General features: G+C 33.4%; 2 protein-coding genes across 2 annotated transcripts in view; both read left to right on the forward strand.

Annotated features, from left to right (window-relative positions):
* The window catches only part of LOC140434527 (pyridoxal phosphate homeostasis protein), a 62,708-nt gene extending 49,456 nt beyond the window's left edge, over positions 1-13,252 (forward strand). The window contains exon 4 of the mRNA XM_072522861.1: positions 10,601-13,252. Coding sequence (XP_072378962.1) covers positions 10,601-10,750 — 150 coding nt within the window. The 3' untranslated portion in view covers positions 10,751-13,252. The remainder of the gene's footprint in view (positions 1-10,600) is intronic.
* Positions 13,253-14,102: 850 nt separating this feature from the next.
* The window catches only part of Rsod (superoxide dismutase family protein Rsod), a 72,507-nt gene continuing 61,933 nt past the window's right edge, over positions 14,103-24,676 (forward strand). The window contains exon 1 of the mRNA XM_072522864.1: positions 14,103-14,349. Coding sequence (XP_072378965.1) covers positions 14,313-14,349 — 37 coding nt within the window. The 5' untranslated portion in view covers positions 14,103-14,312. The remainder of the gene's footprint in view (positions 14,350-24,676) is intronic.

Here is a 24,676-nt window from a genome sequence, read left to right on the forward strand (position 1 = left end):
TTTTTATTTATCGTTTTGATTTTTAACCCAGAAATATGTAGTTCGAATGACTTTCGACGTCGAAATCGAAATATTCAGTATTCTTAAAGGTGGTGGTTAATACAAAAATTCACAGGAAAGTAGTTTCCCAATAATAATAGGAAATCTTTTTTTAATCAGAATATATTATCACTATCATTACATAATACTGTAAGATAATGCCCCTTCTCGTTGATGATACGGTACCAATCGCAATTGGTAAAAAGAATTCAATCTCTAACTGTCCAGAAAGGCATCTCCATTCCTTAAAATTCTAATTCCAATCTTAACTCTAAAATCCTAATCATAAATCCAAATCCTTGAATAAAAAGTTGATCAGAAAATCAAAATTAAAAACAAGGTCAAAAATACGTTCATAATTTATTTGGAATACCAATTTATCAGGATCCTCAGCAAATTGTTTAAATTAAAGAAAGATTCATTGTGTATAGAGTAAAAAAAATCCCGCCTACTAGGATCATACCTCAGACTTGCTCTAACTCGTTCTAAAACTCTTCTCAAAACAAAAATTTTTCATTAGGTGCGTTATGAACTAGAGAGCAAAAATCTGTATCCTACTAACGGAATGACAAACCAGCGTACTCTTAACAACCAAAAGAAAAATATTTTGGAAAATGCAATACACATGATATTTTGCATTTTCCTCTCAATATTCATTTATAATATATTCCTAAAATCAGTCAATATTTCTAAAATTATCAAAGGAATCACTTACAAAAGCAAATCGTCACGTTGAGAACTATCGATGCTCTAACATCAGAACTGGAAACTTCCTCAAAAATTGTTGCTTTTTCCTTGGACATTTTCTCGTAAGAATACCTACAGAAAACCAACCTATTCTGCTTTAAAATATGCAGATCTCTTGCAGCACAGACCTTCTAAAAATCTTATAGACGAGTACTTGATTGAAGACGATGTATGAGGATCCATTTCTATAATATTGCTATTAGATTCTTAATAGGACATATTAGTTGAATTTCTGTTGTTTCCCAATCTCATTGCTTAATACTATATCTGTTCTTAGAAAGGAGTTAACCACAGTTACCGTCAACAAGCCCTTGACAAGAACACCTGCCAAAATCGCTAAAGATCCGTCCGCCAAAAATCAATAATCTCTCAAAAAAGAGTCCACAATCAAGGTCCACAATTTTGTTATTGAAAAATGTCAAAACAGAAATTAAGAAGTTTTTAGGAAAGTTGTCAATTAAACTTAATAATAATACTGCGTAACCTGTATCGAACACTAGGATTCATAAACATTAACAATTAAATAGGTATTTATACATTTAAAGTAAAAGTGATAAAATTATTGATAGAGCTCAATAAAATCAATTTTTCTCACCATTTTCTACAATAATTTATTCATTCAGGAGCTAATTCTTCAATTATAATCATATTATTTTTAACTGTTAAATAGTAAGACAAAAGGTGACTTTTCTTAAGGCGTCTGAAAAATACAATTCAATATTAACTAAACTGGTACTGTCGGGACCTATATGTCCCACGAAATTTAAAAAAGTTCTAGTAGTGCCTATTTGTCGCCTAAATTAACTATAATCAAATAAAACCGGATTACTAAACATTTCGTTAAGGTATGCAACCAACAATTCGATTATATAACCTCAAATTTTCTAGAAATAGGTGTTCTTGTACAACGTGCTTCTGTATTTTGTTGCTGTGATATATATTTAGTGTTTTGTCTGCAAAATTCTACTATAAAACAACCTTTTAAGCGTTTGTTGTTGAAAGTTTTTTTTATTTTAAACAAGAACACATCTTATCTACCAGAATAATCAGAATTTTTTCTTTAAGTTAATTTTGCCAAGATTGTTTGTAAACTAGATGTCACCTGGTCCTTCCTAGTTTTTCGACATGAAATGCTCACTTCTTTGTTGTGACTACACAGCACAGCACTCACTCTGCTTTTCACTAACTGTTCACGTCCTTGTTGTGGCTACAATGCACAATACTAATTAAGCCTTGAACAACTTCGCACATTTGGGCGACTCTTCATGTCTCCTGTCGACTTTCTTAATTTCATTTGGAATAGGTTCTACTCTAAAGTCTCTACGTAAATCATCATTCCGATCATACTAAGGAGCACCTGCAATATTCCTTAGTATTCGGTTCTGGAGCGTTTCTAAATTTCTATAATTGCTTCTTTGGTACAGCCATATAATTGTAGACCATATGTCCACTGGTTCCAATATCTGTTTCTAAATCAGTATTTTGTTCTGGATAAAAAATTGAGAGTACCTATCTATCAGCCAATACATATTTTTGTACTTTATCTTCAACTGTTTAGTTATATTTTTAACATGCTCCTTCCATTTGAGTTAGACGTCCAGATTTAAACCCAGGTATTTCGCTGTTTTCTTATTAGGAACAATTCTGTTGTTTAAGATAATTAGGAGGTAATTGAATTTCTTGTTAGTAAAGTTAATATAAACTGATTTTTGTTTATTAAACTGTATACCATTTTTTGGATCAGCGTTCTATGCCATTAATTTCTTTTTGTAGATTAACCGAAGATTCTTCTATAGTTGCTCCTATTGCCAGAACTGTTGTATTATGTCAGATGTATACAAAAGGTACAGTACCGGTCCAGGAGGGCTACCTTGTGGAACCGCTGCGTTTATTGGCGTTTACTTGCGTTTACTCTTACTCGTTTTCTATTTTAACTTAAAAGTTATTGAAAGTAAATAAAATTTCTAATAAAATCCATTTTTCCTTCACTGTTTTCGCACAATTCATGTAATGGGACATGGATGTACCAGTATTCTTTTTGCTCAAATCATTAGTGTCCCATCAGTTTTTTATATCGACTCTAAATAGTGACAGCAGTTCTACGCATTTCCTGAATTCTGGCCAGACATTTTTTGACACAAAAGTAATTGAAAAACATCGTTAAAAAGCTGAGTGACTTGTCAGAACCAGAAAAACTTTTCCTGGCTCAGATATTGACGAATATCTACCCAGTGACGAAAAGTCTCATGAAGGTTCAAATTAACAAGAACATTCTTAGCAAGAGGACGATTTTAAAAGAGATCTCGAAAGGATAGGTTCTGAAGAAGAAGAGCGGAGGATGAGTTTGGTTGAACTAAGAAAAATATGAGCTTTTAATTTTATAGATAAAAATATGCCCTTTCTATTTAAAAAAATTATCGATGACGTCACATCTACTAAGATAGGGGTAAAATTTATTTTTTTTTCCAAAAACGTTAAAAACAAAAATAAAAATCGACCTGTCAGAGATTTAACTCTGAAAATAATTAAGTCATGAGATAATAGACCATTTCCACACTCTATGAACACACTGTATATACATACAGAGTGGTCCTTAAATAATTGTACAAAAAGGAACAGTAGATTCTACACTTTAAAATATTACAATTTAAGCCAACTTGCTTTAATAAAAGTTAATATTAAGAAAGATCATCATCATCCAGCCTTTATTTATCACGTCCACTGCTGGGCATAGGCCTCCCTTAAACTCCTCCATTCTTTGCGATTTTGTGCTTTTTGTTGCCAATTTTTGGTGATACGCCTGATGTCGTCAGTCCAACCTCTAGGTGGTCTTCCTCTACTACGTTGGTCTGCTCTTAGCCTCCAATGTGTAATTTTGCTCGTTCATCATGAGTCATGCATTCTCGCTACCTGGCCTGCCCAATTTCATTTTAGTTCCACTATGCGTTCCACAACATCAGCAATACTCGTCTCTCGTCCGTCCTTACTCAGCAATTAAGAAAGATACAAGTGAAAATTTAAAATTTTATTTTTCGCTATGACTTTTATGTTTGCAGACATTTATTTCATCATCATCCAGCCTCAAGAGTCCACTGCTGAACATAGGCCTCTTCCTCATGTTTCCAGCCCCGTCTATCTTGCGCCGCTCTCATCCAGTTTTTATTGAGTCTTCTTAAATCGTCAGTCCATCTTGTAGGTGGTCGACCGACGCTTCTCTTGTCTTCCCTTGGCCTCCATTCCAATAACCTCTTTGTCCATCGCCCATCTGTCATTCTGGCTATGTGTCCTGCCCATCTCCATTTTAGTGTGGCTATCTTCTCGATGATGTCAGTCACTCCGGTTCTTCTCCTGATGTCTTCGTTGGTTATTCTCTCTCGCAGAGTTATTCCTAACATGGACCGCTCCATTCTTCTCTGCGTGACTCTCAGTTTGGTAACTGCTGCTTTTGTTAAGGTAAGTGTTTCTGCTCCGTACGTCAAGACTGGGAGGACGCACTGATCAAATACCTTTCTCTTTAGGCATGTGGGCAGCTCATTTTTAAAAGTTTCTCTCAGTTTTCCAAATGCTGCCCACCCAAGGCCGATTCTTCTCTTCAGTTCATGAGTCTGGTTATCCCTGCCAATCATAATTTCATGTCCCAGGTATTTATATCTATCTACGAGTTCTATTTCTTTTCCACCAATACTGATGTTCTGGTTGGGTACCAAATTGGTCATGATTTTTGTTTTCGAGATATTTATATTTAAACCTACACTTTCTGTAGCCACAACGAGTTCCTGTACCATCTCTCTTGCCATACCTAGATCTTCAGCTATTATAAGTATATCATCGGCGAAACGTAAGTTGTTTAGATATTCTCCATCTATTTTTATTCCCTTTGTCATCCAATCCAAATTCTTAAAAGCATGTTCTAGCACCGTATTAAAAAGTTTAGGTGACATTGGGTCTCCTTGTCTAACCCCCCGTTCTATTTTTATGCGATTACTGTTAGTATGTAATCCTGACAGTGGTTGTTGCCTGCAGATATATTTTGTATAATAATTTAGTATATCTATAATCTAGCCTGCATTCTTTAAGCGCCTGTAATATTTTGCTTAGCTCAACTGTGTCAAAGGCTTTGTGAAAATCGATAAATATTAGAACTAGAGGTTTATTGTATTCCACTGCTTTCTCTATTAGGGTTTTTATACTTTGTAGATGGTCATTTGTTCCGTAACTTTTTCGGAATCCTGCCTGTTCCCTTGGTTGATAAGTCTCTAATTTTCTTTCCATTCTCTTAACTAGTATTCGCATAAACAACTTATATATATGGCTGAGGAGGCTAATCGGTCTGTAATTCTCTAAATTTGCTTTATCTCCTGCTTTGTGTAATAGAATCATAGTAGCGTTGTTCCAGTCTGTTGGAATATTGGCGCTGTGAAGGCAGATATTGAAAAGTTGTTTAATTTTTTCAAGTAATACATCCCCTCCAATTTTTAGTGCTTCTGATACTATTCCATCTTCACCCGGGGTTCGATTATTTTTCATTTTCTTCAGGGCTTCTTTGATTTCTGATTTTGTTATATCGGGCATTAAATCTGATCCTTGGTTTAATACCCCAGTTTTTAGTGTAATTGGAGGTTCCGTATTGTTATCTTTTTTTCTTGATCTATATAACTCTGTGTAGAACTCTTCGACTATTCTTAATATTTCATCTCTGTTCGTTGTTTCTTCTCCAGTGCTGTTTCTCAGTTTGTTAATTTCTATTTTCCCCTTTTGTACGCTCCTCTTCAAAACTTTTATTTACAAAAATTTATAAATGGGGGCTTCTGAGTGTAAACAATTATAATTTGATGCATACTTTAATTTAACTGATAGAGGGCGTCACATATGCCACATATGTGGTATTAATTTGCTCTTAACTTTTTTGTTTTTCAAGTTAGCGCTATTTTTGTGAGAAAATATTAATGATACATTATTTTAACAAAAAATTGTGTATTTATTAATTTCTTCAAAACTCGACAGTTTTCGAGATAATCGCAGTTTACAAATCAGCTGCATAATAATTCTTAGTTGTCATATTTGTGCGGTAAAGCACTGATTACCTGTAGATAAGCATAATTAGTAGTTTATTCTTATCAAAACAGCTCAAAAATGGTAACATTACGGAATTCTTTATTATGACTGTAAAATATCTTATTGAATCGAAGCTTCTATCTTCTTCTTTAAGTGCCGTGTCTGTATTCAGATGTTGGTCGTCAGCATATTTACAATTTCTTGAAACGTTTCTCTATCGCTTCTATAAGCTTCTATACTGGCGTTGTATTACTTTTTCTTTATAGTAAAATGCTAAGGCGAGCGTCACGGAAGAAGCGCAATAAATTTTAACATAGTAAACTGTTGTCTCGAATGCTTTTGACAATTAAACATAAGTCTTGTTTCGATTAATCAGTGATTTTTTAATATCTAGTTTATTTTGCTGTATCAAAGAAAAGCAAAAAATCCCGAGGCATAATAGTTTTTCTAATATGGACATGAGAGATATGATTGATATTTATTGTCAGCAACACTTTAATGGGCGTGCACCGAAAAGGGAATATTTAAAAAGATATCCAAACAAGTCGAAACCTTATCACCAAACCTTTAAACATATATTTCGGAATTTAGGCGAAACTGATTCATTTCATCTTAAACTTACACCGAAAATTATTGCATTTACACGCCATTGTATTTTTAATTTAGGGAACAATCATTTCTGGGATATTGAAAATCTCCATGTTAAGAGAGAAAGGCATTTCCAACATGAATTTAAAATAAACTTATGGTGTGGAATCATTGGTAATCATTTTTTAGGGTTATGCGAGTTACCTTGTAATTTGAATGGTGAGAACTATTTACCTCTTTTACAAAATGAGTTTATTAATTTGTTGAAAGAATTGCCATTAAACTTAAGACAAAGTATGTGGTTTATGCAAGATGGTGCATCACCACATTATACGAGGGCAGTGAGATTATACTTAAATACCAACTTACCTGAATATTGGATCGGTTGGGGTAGTCATTTTCCTTGGCCATCACGTAGCCCAGAATTTAATCCGCTCGATTTTGGTGTATGAGGCGCAATAAAACAACGTGTCTACAAGAATCTGATAAACATTCTCAACCAACTTTGGGAAGAAATAAATACTGCAGCAGTTTCTTTTGAATCCTTGATGCTATTTAATATGAGACGATCTTTTATGGAACGTATTGATAAATGCAGCAAAATGATTTCAATTTAAATATAAAACGTAAAATGTTTGCTGTCAAATCATATTATCCTATTATTTTGTTAAATCCTACTATTAGTTATATTTATTGTCTTAAATATTTCAGAAATTATTAACACTAGTTGAAAGTATTTCATACCATAATTCAGAAGTATTGATGTTTTCGTCAATTTTTCATTCGTTGGCTGGAGTAATACTGCTTTAAATCATAATTATGCAGCCGATTTGTGAAATGCTAATATCTCGAAAAATATCTTTTTTTGTTAAAATAATGCATCTTTAATATTTTTTGACACAAATAGCGCTAACTTGAAAAGCAAGTACGTTAAGGGCAAATGTATACCACATGCAGCATAATTATGTGGCGCCCCATATTAGCCATAGCAAAGTATGCATCAAATTATAAATTTTCATACTCAAGAGAACTTAGTTGTAAATTTTTATACATAAATGTTTACAAACATGAAAGTTATAGCTGAAAATAAAATTTTTAATTTCCACACCCTGTATCTTCTTTAATATCAACATTTTATTAAAGCAAGTTGGCTTAAATCTTAATATTTTAAAGTGTAGAATCTACTATTTCTTTTTGTACGATTACTTAAGGACCACCCTGTATATAGATATTATGTTTAATGTTTGGTTTCATGGCACATATCTAAGGTATAAGGTTACTTCTTTTTCAATATTGGTTTTAAATTTTATAGTTATAATTATTTTATTAATACCGATTTTGTTTTGTTTGCTATATTTATTAGACTGTAAATAATCTGACCAATAACTTTCACTTTACAATTTTATTGGAATAGAATAGTTTCAATAGAAAATCAATCAATTACCAATTATTCCATCACAATTTTTTTATTGTTTTATTGGTCAGTAAGTTACCATATTATATTGATTTATAAATAACAATTCATAACTGTGTGAATCGTTTGTTTCTGTGGTATAATATACAGCTGTATTCTGCAACAAAAAGGCTTAACTCCATAGAGATGTCGACTATAAAAGGATTCTGAAGATCTCATAGAGGAAAAAAATAAATTGAAGGAATAAGTAAAAAAAAACATTTGGGACATATAATGCGTGGAGAAAATTCAACATCTTGTGGCTAATAATCCAAGACAAAATAGAGATCAGGAGTGTGAGAAACAACTATTAACAATAAATTGACCAAAACTACTATAAGCATACGTGGACGACATTGGTATTGTTGGAAACACTGTTGCCACTGTAATGCTATCTTTTAACAAAATAGAGATAGAGGAAGAAAACCGGTGTTATGGTCAATGAAGAAAAAACTAAATGCATGTACATTAATAGACAAGGGAGAAGAGATAGAATATGGCAAAGGGTCACAATAGACCCATATAACTTTGAAAGAATGGAGTGTTTTAAATATCCCGGACCAACAATCACCACAGAAGAGATAAAAGGGAGAATTCAGGCAGCAAACGGATGTATTATAGCCTCCGCAACCCTGTTAAATCCAAGAGCCTAACACCAACATAAAAAACCAGGATATATAAAACAGTGATTAGATCGATGCTCATGTATGGATGTGAGATATGAACGATAACAAAAGCAATGAAAAGAAAACTCAGATGTTTTGAGAGAAAAATCCTCAGAAGGATCTTCGGACCCTATCACTACCCGAATACCAACCAATACTGAATGAGGACAAATGCAGAGGTTAAACGGCCTTAACGCCTAAGATGATCATGTCCACGGGCTCTCTAAAAACAACCTTGCCAAGTTAATCTGGAAGGAAGCATCGACGGAGAAAAGACCCTTAGGAGGCCACCAATGCGGTGGAGATGTAATATACCGTCATACCGCCGTTAAGAACAATAGGGCTACCCACCTACCTAACTATCATGGAAGAGCGTGTGAGCTGGAAGCAAGTTGTGCAGTCAGCCAAGACCGCCACCGGATTTTAGGGCTGCAAGAAGAAGTATGGGAAAGAGACGAACATCTTGACCAAAAAAACCTACGAGAATTGTATGACTTTAGCTCGAAGCAACTCTTTAGAGCGCAGTTGGTTTAAAAGTTAAAGAGGTTGATTGCCAACCTTTGTAACGGAGATGGTACTTGAATAAGATTTATTATTGAATTTATCTGACAGGAAATTATCTGATATCTGAAAGACAAGAAAGTATAAGAGTTAACGAAAAAATGATTTGGCAGCAAATTCACACAGAAGAGTAGTGCATATATAATAAATAAATCCCACTTTTTCACTTTTATCCCATTTTACATATTTTTTTATCGTTTCTGTAGCTTCTTCGTTTCTTTTGTGTGGTCTTACCATCTTTCAAAAGTTTATTTTATATTATATTTATTATATTTATACTACATTTATTATATTTTTAATGTATGTAATGTAGCAACAAATTTTGATTAAAATCGATAAAATTTCAAATGTATTTTTACTTCCTTGTCATTTGGAAAACTTATCAACATGAAAGATATCACCCATTTTTAAAGCAACGTAAAAAATTCTCATACTTGAATCAGATAATCCTAAATTTTAGTATTTTAAATACCTTTTCAATGCAATGAATTTCCTCTTACAAATCCTCATCATTACAATTCTGAGAACGTTTACTAATCAATATTCCCATTTACCCACTATTATGTTTGACCTACCGACACAATTTATATTATCTTCTGCACCGTTTCCCTTTTGACGTAATTTCGAGATTAATTTCAGAAGTACTCTAGTAAAAACAACCTTGAAATTCGGTCCTGCGTCCGTTACTTTCGATCTTAATAGCATTCGGACAGGTAAGCCCAAACCAAGCCTCAACGAGCTACGACTCACACAGGTAAGAACCGTTGGTCGAGGACAGTGACGTATACTTAAGAAGTTACTGCTTAATAAATTTAATTTATCCAAGTTTTCTTAAATATTTGATATGTAAATTTTGCTTTTAATAATATATATTTTTCACATGTCTTCACTCCTGTGACTGATAACCATTATAGCATACTCTTCTCTAATATGTGTGTAAACTCAATTTACTAATGTTTGTATTTTGAGAACGATTTCCGAAGTGGAAATTGAAACGTCAATAAACGTATTTTAACCTTTAATTGTGGCTTATTCCCATTTAAATAGTAATTAACGGTTATTCGGTTTCGTCGAGTGGAAATTGACCAAACCTCCCAATATAGCACATCCGTCAGGTTGATTCAATACATTTTCGTCGATGGCTTTTCGAAGAGAGAACTTGGCAAATATTCCACCATTCGAACTTCAACTGCCGTAACTCCCAATATCAATAAATGTAAAATTATATTTATGATCCACCAGTGCCAGGAGTACAATGGCAAACGTTACTTTGTATTTAAAGTATTGAAAACCGGAATTTGGAGGGCATTAAATCAATACATGCTTTCCATTAAGTGATCCAATACAATTAGGAAAATTCCAGAGAGTTTCAAATCCATTTATCACTTCATTCCACTCATTTTCCCTTTGGATTTCCTAAAAAATAGAAACACGTTTGTTGAAACAATTCTAAATAATTAAAAACATTATTTTATATATTTTTTTATTGCAGATCCTGCAAGATCAATTTTCAGTAGAAAGTGAGAAAAATGCAGCATCAGCTGAAGAATCGACCCAAAAACCTATGGAGTCTCAAGAAGCTTCTTTGACCACCAATCCAGTGAGAATGACACAGGCAAAGTTTAACAAGCTTAATGTATAGCCCACATTTAATGAAATTTCATTCAGTTAAAATAATTTAGTCAAATCGCAAAATGTCTACAAGTAAAAGAACAAAGAGGGGGATGATTCTTTAGATGAGGCTGTAAAACCTTTGAAAGTTCAGTACAGCAAGTTCCTTTAAAAGTGTTTCAGAAGTACCAAGTGTAATTATCCTTTCTATCCATTTTCTCACCTATGCCTCTTTAGGTTTTTAGTTTTTCTCTGTTTTTTTTTTAATTATTTCAACAACAACAATAGCTGTCAAAGCAATTAACACTGTATCGGCCAACATGTTGTTGATTACTATTGTGACAATTTTTTATTTGTATTTTATATGATAATACTAGCAGAAATAAAATTATGAAACCATTCCACAAATGTCCACAAATATTAAAAACAAATCTGAGGAATCGAGAGATCTTATTAAAAACGTGAATAAATACTCTAGAAATAGAAAAAATTTCTACCCCTTTCAGGCCTGAACTTTTTTGAGTGAAAATTAAGTTTTCCTTTGAGTAAATACGATATACGTTATCCAAAAAAGGTATAAAAAATGCAGAAAAAAAATTCATAGTTTGAATTTGTCAAAAATGACATATCACGTTCGTGCGCTCTCGGCTTATGTTCTAAAACTCACTTTTATTAAACCTAATTAGGATTAGGTTAGGACCAAATAAAAATTATTTTATAATTTTTTAACATTTATTACATACAACCTTAAATAAAACAAAAACTAGGAGTAAATTTCAAGCAATTATATGTGAACAAATTGTCAGGTAGAGAAATTTCAAAAAATAATTATTATTTTTTATGGTAATCTCTAAAACAGGACTTGTTGCGTGACAAACACAAATAAACATTGCACTTTTCACATCTAACTTTAGACCTACTAGAACAATTTTCAAATCTGCATGTTCAAGGAGCTGGAATTTCATCAAAAATAGGAAAATGTTCATAACAATCATACCTCCTTGAGTCACTTGGATTATTGGCTGGTCGATACCTTTTTTGGTTTACAACTGGATCAATATCCATAGATTGAGTGTCTTCACTTGTTGATGAAGGATTTTTAGTTTTCGTTCCAATGAGACCATCGGCTACTTTTGATGCCTTCAGTTATATAAAGGCGCCAAGCATTCACTACACAAAGGTCTATAAAGTGCAATATTACTTTGAGGGTCCATTTTTTTGTTTTCATGAATGTGTGATAATATTCCATACCTTGGTCTAGAACGTCCACACCTCCCATGTTGGTATTGTAGTTGTGAATAAGCTTTGGCATGGAAACTTAAATATAAGCTTTAGAAGTTCTATCCCAGCGATTCACATTCACTGTATTGTCAGCTGATGTACAATTCGATACCATAAGCACAGATTTATTGTCTTTCCATTTAACAACAACTAAGTCTCCACACACAAATTGCTGTGATTCGCCTCGTTTCATACAACGATCTTCTTTAAAAGGTATCTTTCTCCGTTCTGGAAGTCTGTTCATCATCAAAGTAGCTGTTCCATGAAGTTTCATTTGAGATAGACGTTCAATGAGGGGAAAATTGATGAAAAATATCTATCAAAATAGAGACAGCTTCCTGGAGGAATTGACTTTGATAGGTGTAGAATCACAGCTGCGGAAACTCCAAGTGATCTGTCAGGGAAGGGAGTCCTTGCACCTTGATATACCTCAAAGTCTATCATTAGACCGTCGCTTGTTGTAGTCACAAACACTTTTAGGCCTTGAGATCGCGGTTTGTTTTTAACTACTTGTCTTAAACCATTTGGACATCTTCCACAGAAAGGAATAATCTGTTCGTCAATGGAATAATTACCTAGATGTCTTTCTAATCTGTCACATGCTCGTTTAACTGCAGTTATGATAGGTTGTATCTTCCAAAGTGCATTCGTATTACCTTCAGGTGCTATGTCCTCATCAACTACATGCAAGGATGTACGCAATGTCTTGAAACGGTCTCGTGACATTTGGCTTGATACCGTGTGAAGTTGCATCTCTTGACGCCCATACATGTGAAGTCTAGGATAAGGGATGCATCCCATAATCAAGTGTATACCTATTAACTTCTTTATTTCTTCACTGTTTGTGTTCAGCATGTGACCTGTCTTACGCATATAATAATTATTTGTACAATTTGCAGCTAAATCAAAGAGAAACCATTATTTAAATAATCGGAAAAGTACTCCATAGCATTTCTAATTGGTTTAGGTGTACTTTCTGGATAATTATGATTTTTTTGCTGAAATGTTGTGTCTTTCCATTGCCTCCTTGCTGAAGAAGAGCTCGTTGAAGGAACAGGTTCTTCATCCAATACAGTTTCTTAAATATCCTTGTCATCGATGTCATTTTCAAATGTTTGAACCTCAAAAGCATCATCATTTTCGTCATCTAAATCTTCTATTTCAGACTCGTTGCCATCATTTAATAACTCTAGAGCCAAATCGTGGGTCAGAGGCACACCTGTAATTAGAAAAAAAATATTTGTATCATTTAAATAGAGAAAAATTAATAAAAAGTTAAACCAATAAATATTTAGTATTTTTAATTTCCTGCTATTGAAAATTGTATTTGTGACGACAACTCACTATCGTGATATTCAAATATTATGGGACAAGATCTCTACAAACAAACCAATAATTTCTTAAATCTTGTTTATTATCACGAAGTTTAAACTTTACTTATACCACAAACCCGTTACCATAAAATAAATACATAAAATAAAAACAAAATATCTTTTACTTACGTTTACCGGTTTTGTCATCAAAATACACAGCCATCTTCTCGGGTATTCTATTGCAAACTAATCGCGAATTCGTTAAATAATTTCAGTTGTGCTGATAATGCATGATAGACACAACATATTGAATCATCTATCCCAGTAAAAATATGTTTATTTTGATATTGATACCCATATAAACATGAGCTCACGATCGTGTCAGCCGGTCACGAAAGGGCTACGGGCTTATGATATGATGTCTGAAATTATTTCTTCCTAGAAAGAAATATTTTATATGTGTAAACACCTCACTTTCATGATAGCACTATCGAGGTTACTATGGTGAGAGTACTTTCGCGAAAGTACTATCATCGTGAAAACGAGCCGTACGGTAATAGGTACGGTATTTTTCGGGGACATACGGATCTAAGTATTAAATAATCTGTTTTCTTCTTTGTAATAAAATCAATACGCTTGTTAAAATAAATGGTATTAACATAAAATGGGTATAAAATGTAATATTCTGCCTATTTCTTTACTTTTAAATAATACCCGTACCTCTCCCCCAACCCTACGTCTATGCGCGTAACTATTGTTAAAGAAAACATTAGCAACAGCAAGCGAAATTCCCGCTTTCTATTGACAAACTGCATCGAGCACCGAATCGAGTCACTCATGGTTAACCACATGTGCTGTAAGTGTACAAGAATACCATTCACGAGTTCTTGTTTAAAAATATCTCAAGTTATTTTAACTTTAGTTGAGTGATGGTGGTGACAATATGTGATTTTGTAGTGACTTTTAATTGTTTATTGTGTTGTTTATACGGATAGTACTATGATTAAGTGGTTATCGTTATTTTTATTGTTAACAGGTAAGAAAATTGAGTGAGTTCAATACAAGATTAGACGCGAAACTAATTTGTATTTCTATAATTTACCCATTTTTATTAGTTCATAAGGATTATTGATAAACTTTGCGAAGTACTTAATGATTGATATTTTGAATATATATTCTGATAAATTGATAGTCAAAACCAAAACGTCAAAATATAGTAATAATCTTTTTTTAATAACTTATTACATAAGTATCTAATTGTCTAAGGAGGTACTAGGTCTTCCGAATATTTAACACAAATTATATTTGTCTATTAGGGGAATAACAATTAAATAGAATGACATTACTTAGATAATACCAAATAATACTAGCAGAAATAAAATTATGAAACCATTCCACAAAAAAGATAAAAACTGTAGGATATGGAAAACAAATCTGAGGAATCGAGAGATCTTATTAAAAACGTGAATAAATACTCTAGAAATAGAAAAAATTTCTAGGGGATTATGATATGATGTCTGAAATTATTTCTTCCTAGAAAGAAATATTCTAGACTACACATTCCATAATTCCGGAAAGCAGTGAATGGCTTTTGCTTTGACATCAGCTTTAACAGTTAAGAACCAAAGAATATAGACGCATCTGCGTCTATATTCTTTACGAGAACATTTACTAAAAGCCTTAATTTTTTAATAATGTAAGAACCTAATATTTTGACATTCTGGCGAAAACAACTGAGATAACCATATTAGATACAATTAATATTTTCTCATGAGAATTAAAAAACATGTTCTATAACAAGCGAGGAATGAATATTTGACACCAGTGGAAAAGTCTGAATGCAGGGGTGATTAACTATGAGTAGGTAAAGTTTGTTTCACGAAAAATGATTGAGTGCTTAATGGTTACCTGAGTTGATCCTATTGTGTATACAAGAGTCTCTCAATAAACTACCGAAGTACACAGGGTCGCACTTCAGAAAGTTTGTTATTTAATATATTTCATTGGTAACTATGTAATACACGATTATAAAAATTTATTAAATTATTTCATATGGTATTTTCAGGTTGTTCAAGTGAATATACTTGATAATTGAACAATTTTTAACATGAAGAAAGTAGTTTTTTGTTCTACGTGAATAATTGTAGTATATGGATCTAAATTCAGAAAGGTACTTTCCTTACACTTTTTACAGGCTTAGCACTGTCAGCAAAAAACTGGCGTGTTTAAAAGTTTTTGCTCTTCCTAGTTGCATATCGTTAAAAATGTACAGTAATAATAGTTCTATTTACAGTATACACATACAAACGAATACATAATGTACAAAAAATAGATGAATTGAAAAAAAAATATAGAAAAATATATACAAGTTAATATTTACAAAAAAATACCCAAAATAACAAACAGTCTTCAAGATTAATAACAATTCGTTTAATTATGTGATTCAAAGTAACATATGAATTTTCTACGTTCATTACATGGCGTACTGAATTTTTCCAACTTTCTGGGGAGATATCATCAACACATTTCCTTATTAATTCGACTACACTACCACTTAAAGTCGGAGAAACATTTTGTGACCTAACATTTGACTTTAGTTGATGCCACATATGCTCTATGGGATTAAATAAACAATAGTAGGGTGGAAGCCGTAACACTGTATGTCCCATGTCCTCGGCCAATGCTTCACAAACATATACTTTTTTAATAGAAAATGATTTTAACACTTCTAACAGTTCATTTTCTAAATAACTTTCTTCAAAATATACATCGTTTTCTAACAAGTAGTTTTGAATTTCAATTTTCGTGTTATTTGCACTTGGAGACTTATGTAATTGACGACTGTGGTAACTTGCATTGTCCATTAATATCACACTATTTTGAGCAAGGTTAGGTATAAGACAATTCTTAAACCATTGCTCAAAAAGCTCTGCCGTTGTACCCTCATGGTAGTCCACGCAGGAGTCTTTAATGTTCTTTGCAGAAAGCCATAAGGCATTTGGGACCCAACCATTTTCTAATCCTGTTGTTCTTTTGTTTGACACCTATTGGAAGAATCGGACCATCCTTTGGATGTTGTTTCATGAGTGTCAAACCATGTCTCGTCCAGATAAATTATTGGTCGATCTTCTGTACGGTACTTTCTTATGGAAGTTATATATTCAGTACGCCACTTTTGTAAACGATGGGACTCCATAAGCACTTGCCTTTTGTCAATTGTACGATATCTGAAGCCCATTTTAGACAAAATCCTCCAAAGACTAATGCGGCTACAGTTTATTTGTGTATCATCATTAGTAAGCCGTTGTTTTAAAGCATTTAATGTAGGTATCCGTTGATCTTCGTACATTGTGTAAATTTTTTGTCTTATTAAGTCCTTATCACTTTCGTCAATACATTTGGTAGAACCGGCATCCTTACGCTTCCTTCTTGACTTAATGGGATTTGATGTAATTCTTTTCACTGTGGCTAGAGGTATTTTCGTTAAATCAGATATTTCACTGGCAGCAGTATTAGCAGTAAGTCCTCTTGTAAGTAAAGAACTATATATTGTTTTTACGATTTCTTTAGCGTCAGCAGATAAATGCTTTTTCTTGGCTGGAACACTGGAAGAAGCACCATCAATGTTTTTCCACGGACGCCACATAATGCTGTTTTATAGGTATAAATAGGTATAACACTGGTAACACTTGTAACACTTTCAACTAAATGAAACAAAATGTATATTTAAAAATTTCTCATCGGTTTTATATACTTTTACAAATTATACATAATAGAGGGAACCTGTATAATTATTCCAGGATGTACTTAACGATCAACAAATTTATTGTAGTCATTAAAAGATCAACCATTGATAGTGAAACTCACTGTTAAAATGTTTACAACTTTATCAAATAAAATGTATTCTAATCGTTTTTATAATTTTATATGATTTTTTAATCGTTTTTATATTACCAGGAATTTATTATACAAACAAGATAACGACACTCCACAGTAGCTTCAATTTTACCTGAATACTTACCTGCTCAACTAATGTCGACTAAGCTGGGGTACTTGCGGTCGGGTTTTATTGCAATAATTAAGCACTCAACCATTTTTCTTGAAATAAACTATATAGGGTAGATTGCTTCAATAGTGCGCACTTAAGGTTTAATCAGGTGTTAAATCCAAACTAATTGCTTTCAAAATATATTTATTTTTATTTAAGCCTGTTAATACATAAACAACAAAATAAATTATAATTTGCGAATAATAAAATAAAAATAAAATCCCTTACTATAATTATAATTTTATTACCCTTAATATAATTACATTTCACAACTCACAAGATATTTCAACTTAAAATATATCTTCTTTCTTGACGTGCCGCTTCCGCACCGCCTACTGGTTGGACTGCTTCCTCTCGGATCTTGAATTTTCTGTCCTGGACTCCTTGGCTTTGTTTCTGTAGGTACCTGTTATCGGTATCGTACCTACTTTCCTGATTGGCTGTCTTCGGCAACCACCCAGCTAGACTCTGACCATATGGTCGATCAGTCTATGTTTTGATCTGAACATCATCTGGATCCAATTCTTTACGAGGATGTCTCTGGTCTTAAGGAGTCTTCTTGTGGCTTAGTGGACATCTAGTTGGTTGCAGTATCTTGTCCTTTTCTCAGCCACCTCCCTAGCGGTGTATACTGGAGCCCTTCTTTAATGGTTGCATTTGTTATTCTTTCTTCCCTTGTTAATCCAACAATGATCTTGTAACATGACATCTCTGTAGCTTCTAGTTTCTTCCAGTTGGTTTTCGATGTGGAGTTCCAAACTGGGACAGCGTATAGCATAACCGATCTAACATAGGCCTGGTATAATTGGATCTTCTTGACAACAAAACGTATTTTAGAGTGGAGACCAAGGCAAGAGAATGCCCACCAACTAGATGGACTGATGGCCTAAAGTGTGTTGCAAGCCGCACAAGACAGAGACAGATGGAAAAAGCTGAGGGAGACTTATGTCCAGCAGTGGACGCATACAGCTTGGTGATAATGATGATGACTAGTTTTTTAGCAGCATTTGCTTTTATCTATTTGTTGAGTATTCTTCGTGAAGTTAAGTTTCCTGTCGAGATGGACTCCTAGGTACTTGACTGAATCTTATGACTGGATCCTGTTTCCCCCTATTGTTTTTTCTACTACTGGTGGACTTGATTTGCATCTTTTGGGCGTTGATTTTGATCTTCCATTTTTTGGTGTATTCTTTGATTCTTCGAGGTGGTTTTCTATGTTTTGGACTATTCTTCTCCTTCATCATCATCCTTTCCTGTTGCATATATTGCTTTGTCGTCTGAATAGACGGCTGTACTTGTTCTTAGATCTATTGGTAGGTCTGAAACAAAAATGTATAAAATGGGGGAGAGTATATTGCCCTGTAGCGTCCCTTCTTGGGTTTCTTGAATTCTGGACATATTTTGGTTGGCTGAAACTTAACAGGTTCTATTAGTTAGATAAGTGTTGCATATATTAACTAAATAATAAGGTAATCTCTAGCTCTGTCCATCTTCTAGATTAGTGCCTTCTTCCAGACCGTGTAATATGCTTTCGCGATGTCTAGGATGGCCATTCCTGTCTTCTGTTTCCTGTTGAATCTGATCTTCGTGTCGCTGATGACTACTGCTAGTTGGAGTTCGCTGTTTATTCCTCTTATGAATCCGAACTTGTCCTCCTGAATAATTCATCTTCTTTCTCTGTGCTTCATCAGCCTTCTGTAGATGATTTTCTCCAGTATTTTTCCTAATGTTTTTAGTAGTGAGATTGGTTTGTAACTTTTCTGTCTTATTCCGTCCTTCCTTGGTTTTAGTAGAGAGATGATCTTGGCATGCTTCCAGTTGTTCGGAAAATGCGCTTTTTCCAGGCCGTATTTGAAAATATAGTACAGTTGTACTATTATCTTCTTTGGTAGTTAATTGAGGGCAATGTTGTGGATTCCTTCTGTTCATGGTGCTCTGCTTTCTTTTAATCTTCTAATTATTTAGGCAACTTCTGCTGGATTGATGTAGTCTTCTTCCTCTACTAAAAATTCTTTTCTTCTCTTATTCTTTTGTATTCTGTGTTGACCTACTCGATGGTTCTTGCATCCGACATGTTTTGGTTTTGCTTGTGTGTTGCTGCCATTCTTCTTGCGATTGCATCCACTTTTTCTTCTTTTTCAAGAAGTAGTATTAGAAATGGAGATTGTTAACACATTCTTTCAAAAGGGAGAAAGTCAATTTGTCACATACAAAACTGGAGAAAACCATTCCCAAATAGATCATTTTATGACAAGAAAAAATATATACGTATAGAATTTTTCATATAAAAATGATTGCAAGTCATTCAATATTTACGACGTCAGAACTCCACAGCGTTGCGAAAACATCAGAATAGTTAGTGAGGAATTTTTAAAATGTCAACTATTTGTCAAATTGTAAATATAGTATTTTTCATATAAAAATGCATGCACGTCATTCAAGATTTACGACGTCAGAACCCCACAGCGTTGCCAAAACATCAGAATAGTTAGTAAGTGAGGAATTTTTAAAATGTCAAGTATTTGTCAAACTATTATTTAACAGTAAATACACTTAGTTTTAAGACTACTTCTTCTTCTTGCAGTACCGTCTCCTATCGGAGGTTGGCTACCATCACAGCAATCTTTACTTTGTTGGCTGCAGCTCTGAACAACTGTATTGAACTGCACCCATACCACTCCCTTAAATTTCGCAACCAGGAAATCCTCCTACGTCCCACATTTCTCTTTCCTGAGATTTTTCCTTGGATTATGAGTCTAAGCAGAGAGTACTTTTCTCCTCTCATTATGTGGCCCAGATATTCCAGTTTTTTCGTTTGTATGGTTTTTATGACTTCGCATTCCTTCCGCATCTTCAGCAGAACATCTTGATTTGTTACTCTTTCTGTCCATGGTATTTTAAACATTCTCCCTCGAAAGCCTCAATGTTTTTGATGTTTATCTTTTTCAGTGTCCAGGCTTCCATGCCGTACAGCAGAACGGAGAAAACATAGCACCTTAAAATTCTCGTTCTTAAGTTTATATTTATGTCCCGGCTGCATAGGAACTTTTTCATTTTGACAAACGATTGTCTCGCTATCTCTATTCGCCTCTTGATTTCTCTTGTCTGGTCATTAGTATCAGTGAAGCAAACCCCTAAATATTTGTAGGACGTAACTCTTTTAACTGGCTGATTATTTATGGTTAAATTCACATTGGTGTATAGCTTCTTTGTTACAATCATGAATTTAGTCTTTTTGATATTCAGTTTTAGACCATATTTTTTGGTATGGGTGTTTATGTTTTCCATCAAAAACTGTAAACTTGCTAGGTTATCTGTTACTATTAGCGTGTCATCAGCGTATCGTCTATTGTTAATTAACTCTCCGTTAATGTTCATACCAATGTTTTGCTCTAGGAGCGCTTCCTGACATATTGTTTCGCTATATATATTGAATAATAGTGGAAAAAGCACACAACCCTGACGCACACCTCGACGAATCTCAATTTCTTCGGTTAACTCATTATCAACTTTGATTTTTGCTGTTTGTCCCCAGTAAAACCTGGATATGATGTTAATGTCGCGACTGTCGATGTTTTTGCTTCTTAGGATTTCATACAGCTTTTGGTGTCTGACTTTATCGAAGGCCTTCTCAAAATCTATGAAACCTACGTAGAGGTCTTGGTTTACATCCAAACATCTTTGCATTAACACACTCAGTCCACCTCTGAATCCAAACTGTGTGGCGCTTATGTCCTCTTCTAATTTATTAAATATTCTTTTGTGAATTATTTTTAAAAATAATTTTAGTGTGTGGCTCATAAATGCTATAGTTCTGTGGTCTGAACACTCTCTGGCGTTATTCGTCTTCGGGATTGTGACAAAAGTAGAGGAGAGCCATTTCTTTGGTATGATGCCTGTTCTATAAATTGTGTTAAAGAGGTTCACCATTATTTCAAGTGCGTCGTCGTCTATTAGTTTCAACAATTCTACAGGAATTTCATCTGGTCCTGCAGCTTTACCACCTTTTGTGTTCCTTATAGCATATTCTACCTCGCTTTTTAGGATTTCAGGCCCTGTTGTGTCGTCTGTAGTTTCTGCCACTGCTATTTCTGGTCTTTCGTCTGCAAAAAGTTCTTCAATGTATTCTGTCCATCTTGCCAGTTTTTCGTTTAAATCTGTAATTATTTTACCTTTTTTGTCCTTTACTATGGATGCTTGTTACACTTTTTTACCTGTTATTTCCTTGATCTTTTTATGCACGTTAAAGCTATCGTACTTTCTATCATATTCTTCTATTTCCTTGCAGTTGTCCAGAACCCAGTTCTCTTTGGCTTCTCTAATTTTTCTCTTAATTTCACGGTTCACTTCTTTGTATTTTGTCTTGTTGGTTTTATTTCTTCGACTATTTTAAGACTACTGCAATACACTAAAATACATAAGAAAACATTTTAATACAAAATTATGTATTCTAAATTTTAAACTTACCTCTTTTAGAGCATTAACGGTAAAAACGTCCCGCCATTATTTCTTGTTCAAAATAATCTATCCTATATGAAAGCTTATCAGCTTTCTACAGACTATTTAGTTGTTTTGGCATAGCACAATCACAATACACAACAATAATTAGTTTTTAAAGCTATTAATCAAAATTTAGTATGTATTTATAAATACAATTTATTAATATATTATGATCAAATTGTGTAAGAAATCAAAACGTAAACAAAATTCTTACTCTAAAAAACGGCAACACTTTTGCCACACGCTGAACTGTCATTAAAATTTGAAGTATTTCCGTATCAATTGCGTACAATTGTCTAATCTATTTAATGAAAATTATTATTTTGTGGAATATTAGACTTATTTTATAAAATTTATATTACTAATAATAACAAATGTTTTTGATTATTTAATCAATATAATTCTATAATTCCCAATATAATGATGATTACATTTTTCTGATTATTATACCATGTTGACGTCTATGAAAGATCGAGCAGTTCCGTATGGGTTTCATATTATTAGCTGTGTTAGGAAAATTTGAACTCTAACGTTGACGTTCTGGAAATTGTAAATATAAGTGACGTCACTTTATATAAATTGTGACGTGCAACGGTTTTACTTTGAAAGTGGTACATATGTATGAATATGCAAGGTAATTCTCAGTGAGACCAGAGAACAACCCAACACAGTGTGTCTCTGTTATTCTAGGGTGAGACTGTCAGTCACAATCTAAGTTGCTTGTTCTAATCATTGAGAAGAAACCAAACTATCAGACGGGACCTCAAAAACCAAATGATGGATGTTAAAATATGAGGCAAAAAAGAGGCAGAAAAATGAGCTGGAACCTGAAAGGCAGTCCTAATATAATTTGGCTTGTAGTATCAGAGAACATCACACATCCTATAGCGTCCACTGCTGAATATAGGCGTTTACTATTTGTAGACTGGAAAGAAAGTGAGAATTTTTATTTCTTATTATTAAAAATTATTTCGAAATTATAACTTTTATTAATGATCTAAGAGAAGTGCAATCTACAATAATCTTACAAACCGTTTCGTCTACGTTTATCCGCGTATACATGGTATTACAGCGAGTAATGGTAATTCAGTTATACAGCGTATACATGGTAATACATTTTTACTCAGTTGCGCAAAATATCTAATGTTTAATCTCACAATTTTAATAAGGTCTGAGCATTGGATTCAGTGCAGATAAAATCTCGATTGCAAAATAAAATAAATTGAAGCGATCTTAACATAAAATAATAAAATTGATTATTCGCATAGATAGACAACATATGGCTCATTAATAAAGAGAAAATAACGAACTTTTAAGGTTAAACAAGATACACAAGTGTATTAGAAATTAAAAAACATGTGTGAAAACCATATAAATTTAATACCGGTTAGTTAAAATTAAATAACAAACAATTTTTAAACAAAACCAACGAAACATAATTTGTAGGAAAAAATGAAGATTGACGAAAACTTTAATTTTCTGAAGAATAGTATGTTTATTATGCTGTTGCAAGCTGGATTTTAAGTGTATTTCCAATAAATTTCTGCTATTTAAAACATCAAATATTTCAATAATACGTTCGATGAAATTCTCAGTAGCTTCGCTGTTTTTAAATTTCTTTGAGTATTTATTTTTTAAATAATTTAATGCTTTAGCAAACTTTTTGGATGAAAGTTTGGGCAGCTAATTTTACCTTCATTTTTTCTTTAAACCAAATAATATGTCTTCGGGTTATCCTAGTTGCTAGTTGAAGGCCTTCCTTTTCTTGAATTTCTAACATTTTTTCTAAATATTCCCATCTAATCGCTTCATTATTACCATTGAAAAAAAATTATAATTACCCAAAGTATTGCGGATAAGCGTTAACATATATGTGGAGGGTCAAATAATACATATATTGGTTAATTTGTGAGTTCTTCTTCTTTCTATGCCGTCCCCATTAACGGAGGTAGGCGACCACATTTCTAAAAATTTCTCTGTCTTTTGCAACATGGAATAATTCGTCTACAGTCATGTTTGTCCAGTCTCGAATATTTCGCAGCCATGACTTCCTATTTCTACCTATTCCCTTTTTGCCATCGACTCTACCCTTCATGATGACCTGCATAAGACTATATTTATCATTCCTCAGTATGTGTCCAAGGTATGCATTCTTGCTTACTTTTATTGTTCTCAACAATTTTTTGTCTCGACCCATCCTTCTCAGCACTTCCTCATTGGTGACCCTGGCAGTCCATGGAATTCTCAACATTCTCCGGTATATCCAAAGTTCAAAGGCTTCAAGCTTCTTAACTATTTGCGTTTCTAACGGCCATGTTTCTACCCCGTACAATAGTTGGGACCAGACGTAACATTCAACAAACCTCAGTCTCAGCGCAGTATTCAGATTTTTGTCACAAAACAATTGCTTGAATTTTAAGAACGCTGTCCTTGTCATTTCTATTCGTACCCTGATCTCTTGGTCTTGATCTAATTCTATTTTGATGTAAGCCCCCAGATATTTATATTTTGTCACTTCTGTCCATCTAGAGTTAGTTGTTCATTATTTATTGGACTCCTTGATAATATCATAAATTTGGTCTTATCTGTGTTGATGTCAAGTCCCATTTGAATGCATTCACTATTTATTGCATCTAGTAAAGTTTGTAGTTCTTCTATACTCTCAGCCATAATTATCGTGTCATCTGAAAATCTCATGGTGTTTACGATTTCTCCACCAATTCCTAATCCCTCTTTTCTTTCCCATAAGGGTTTTCTGAATATGACCTGTGAGTACACGTTGAAAAGCGTCGGAGACAAGACGCATCCTTGCCTG

This window comes from Diabrotica undecimpunctata, chromosome 2 (genome assembly GCF_040954645.1).
Source record: "Diabrotica undecimpunctata isolate CICGRU chromosome 2, icDiaUnde3, whole genome shotgun sequence".
NCBI classification, from domain to species: domain Eukaryota; kingdom Metazoa; phylum Arthropoda; class Insecta; order Coleoptera; family Chrysomelidae; genus Diabrotica; species Diabrotica undecimpunctata.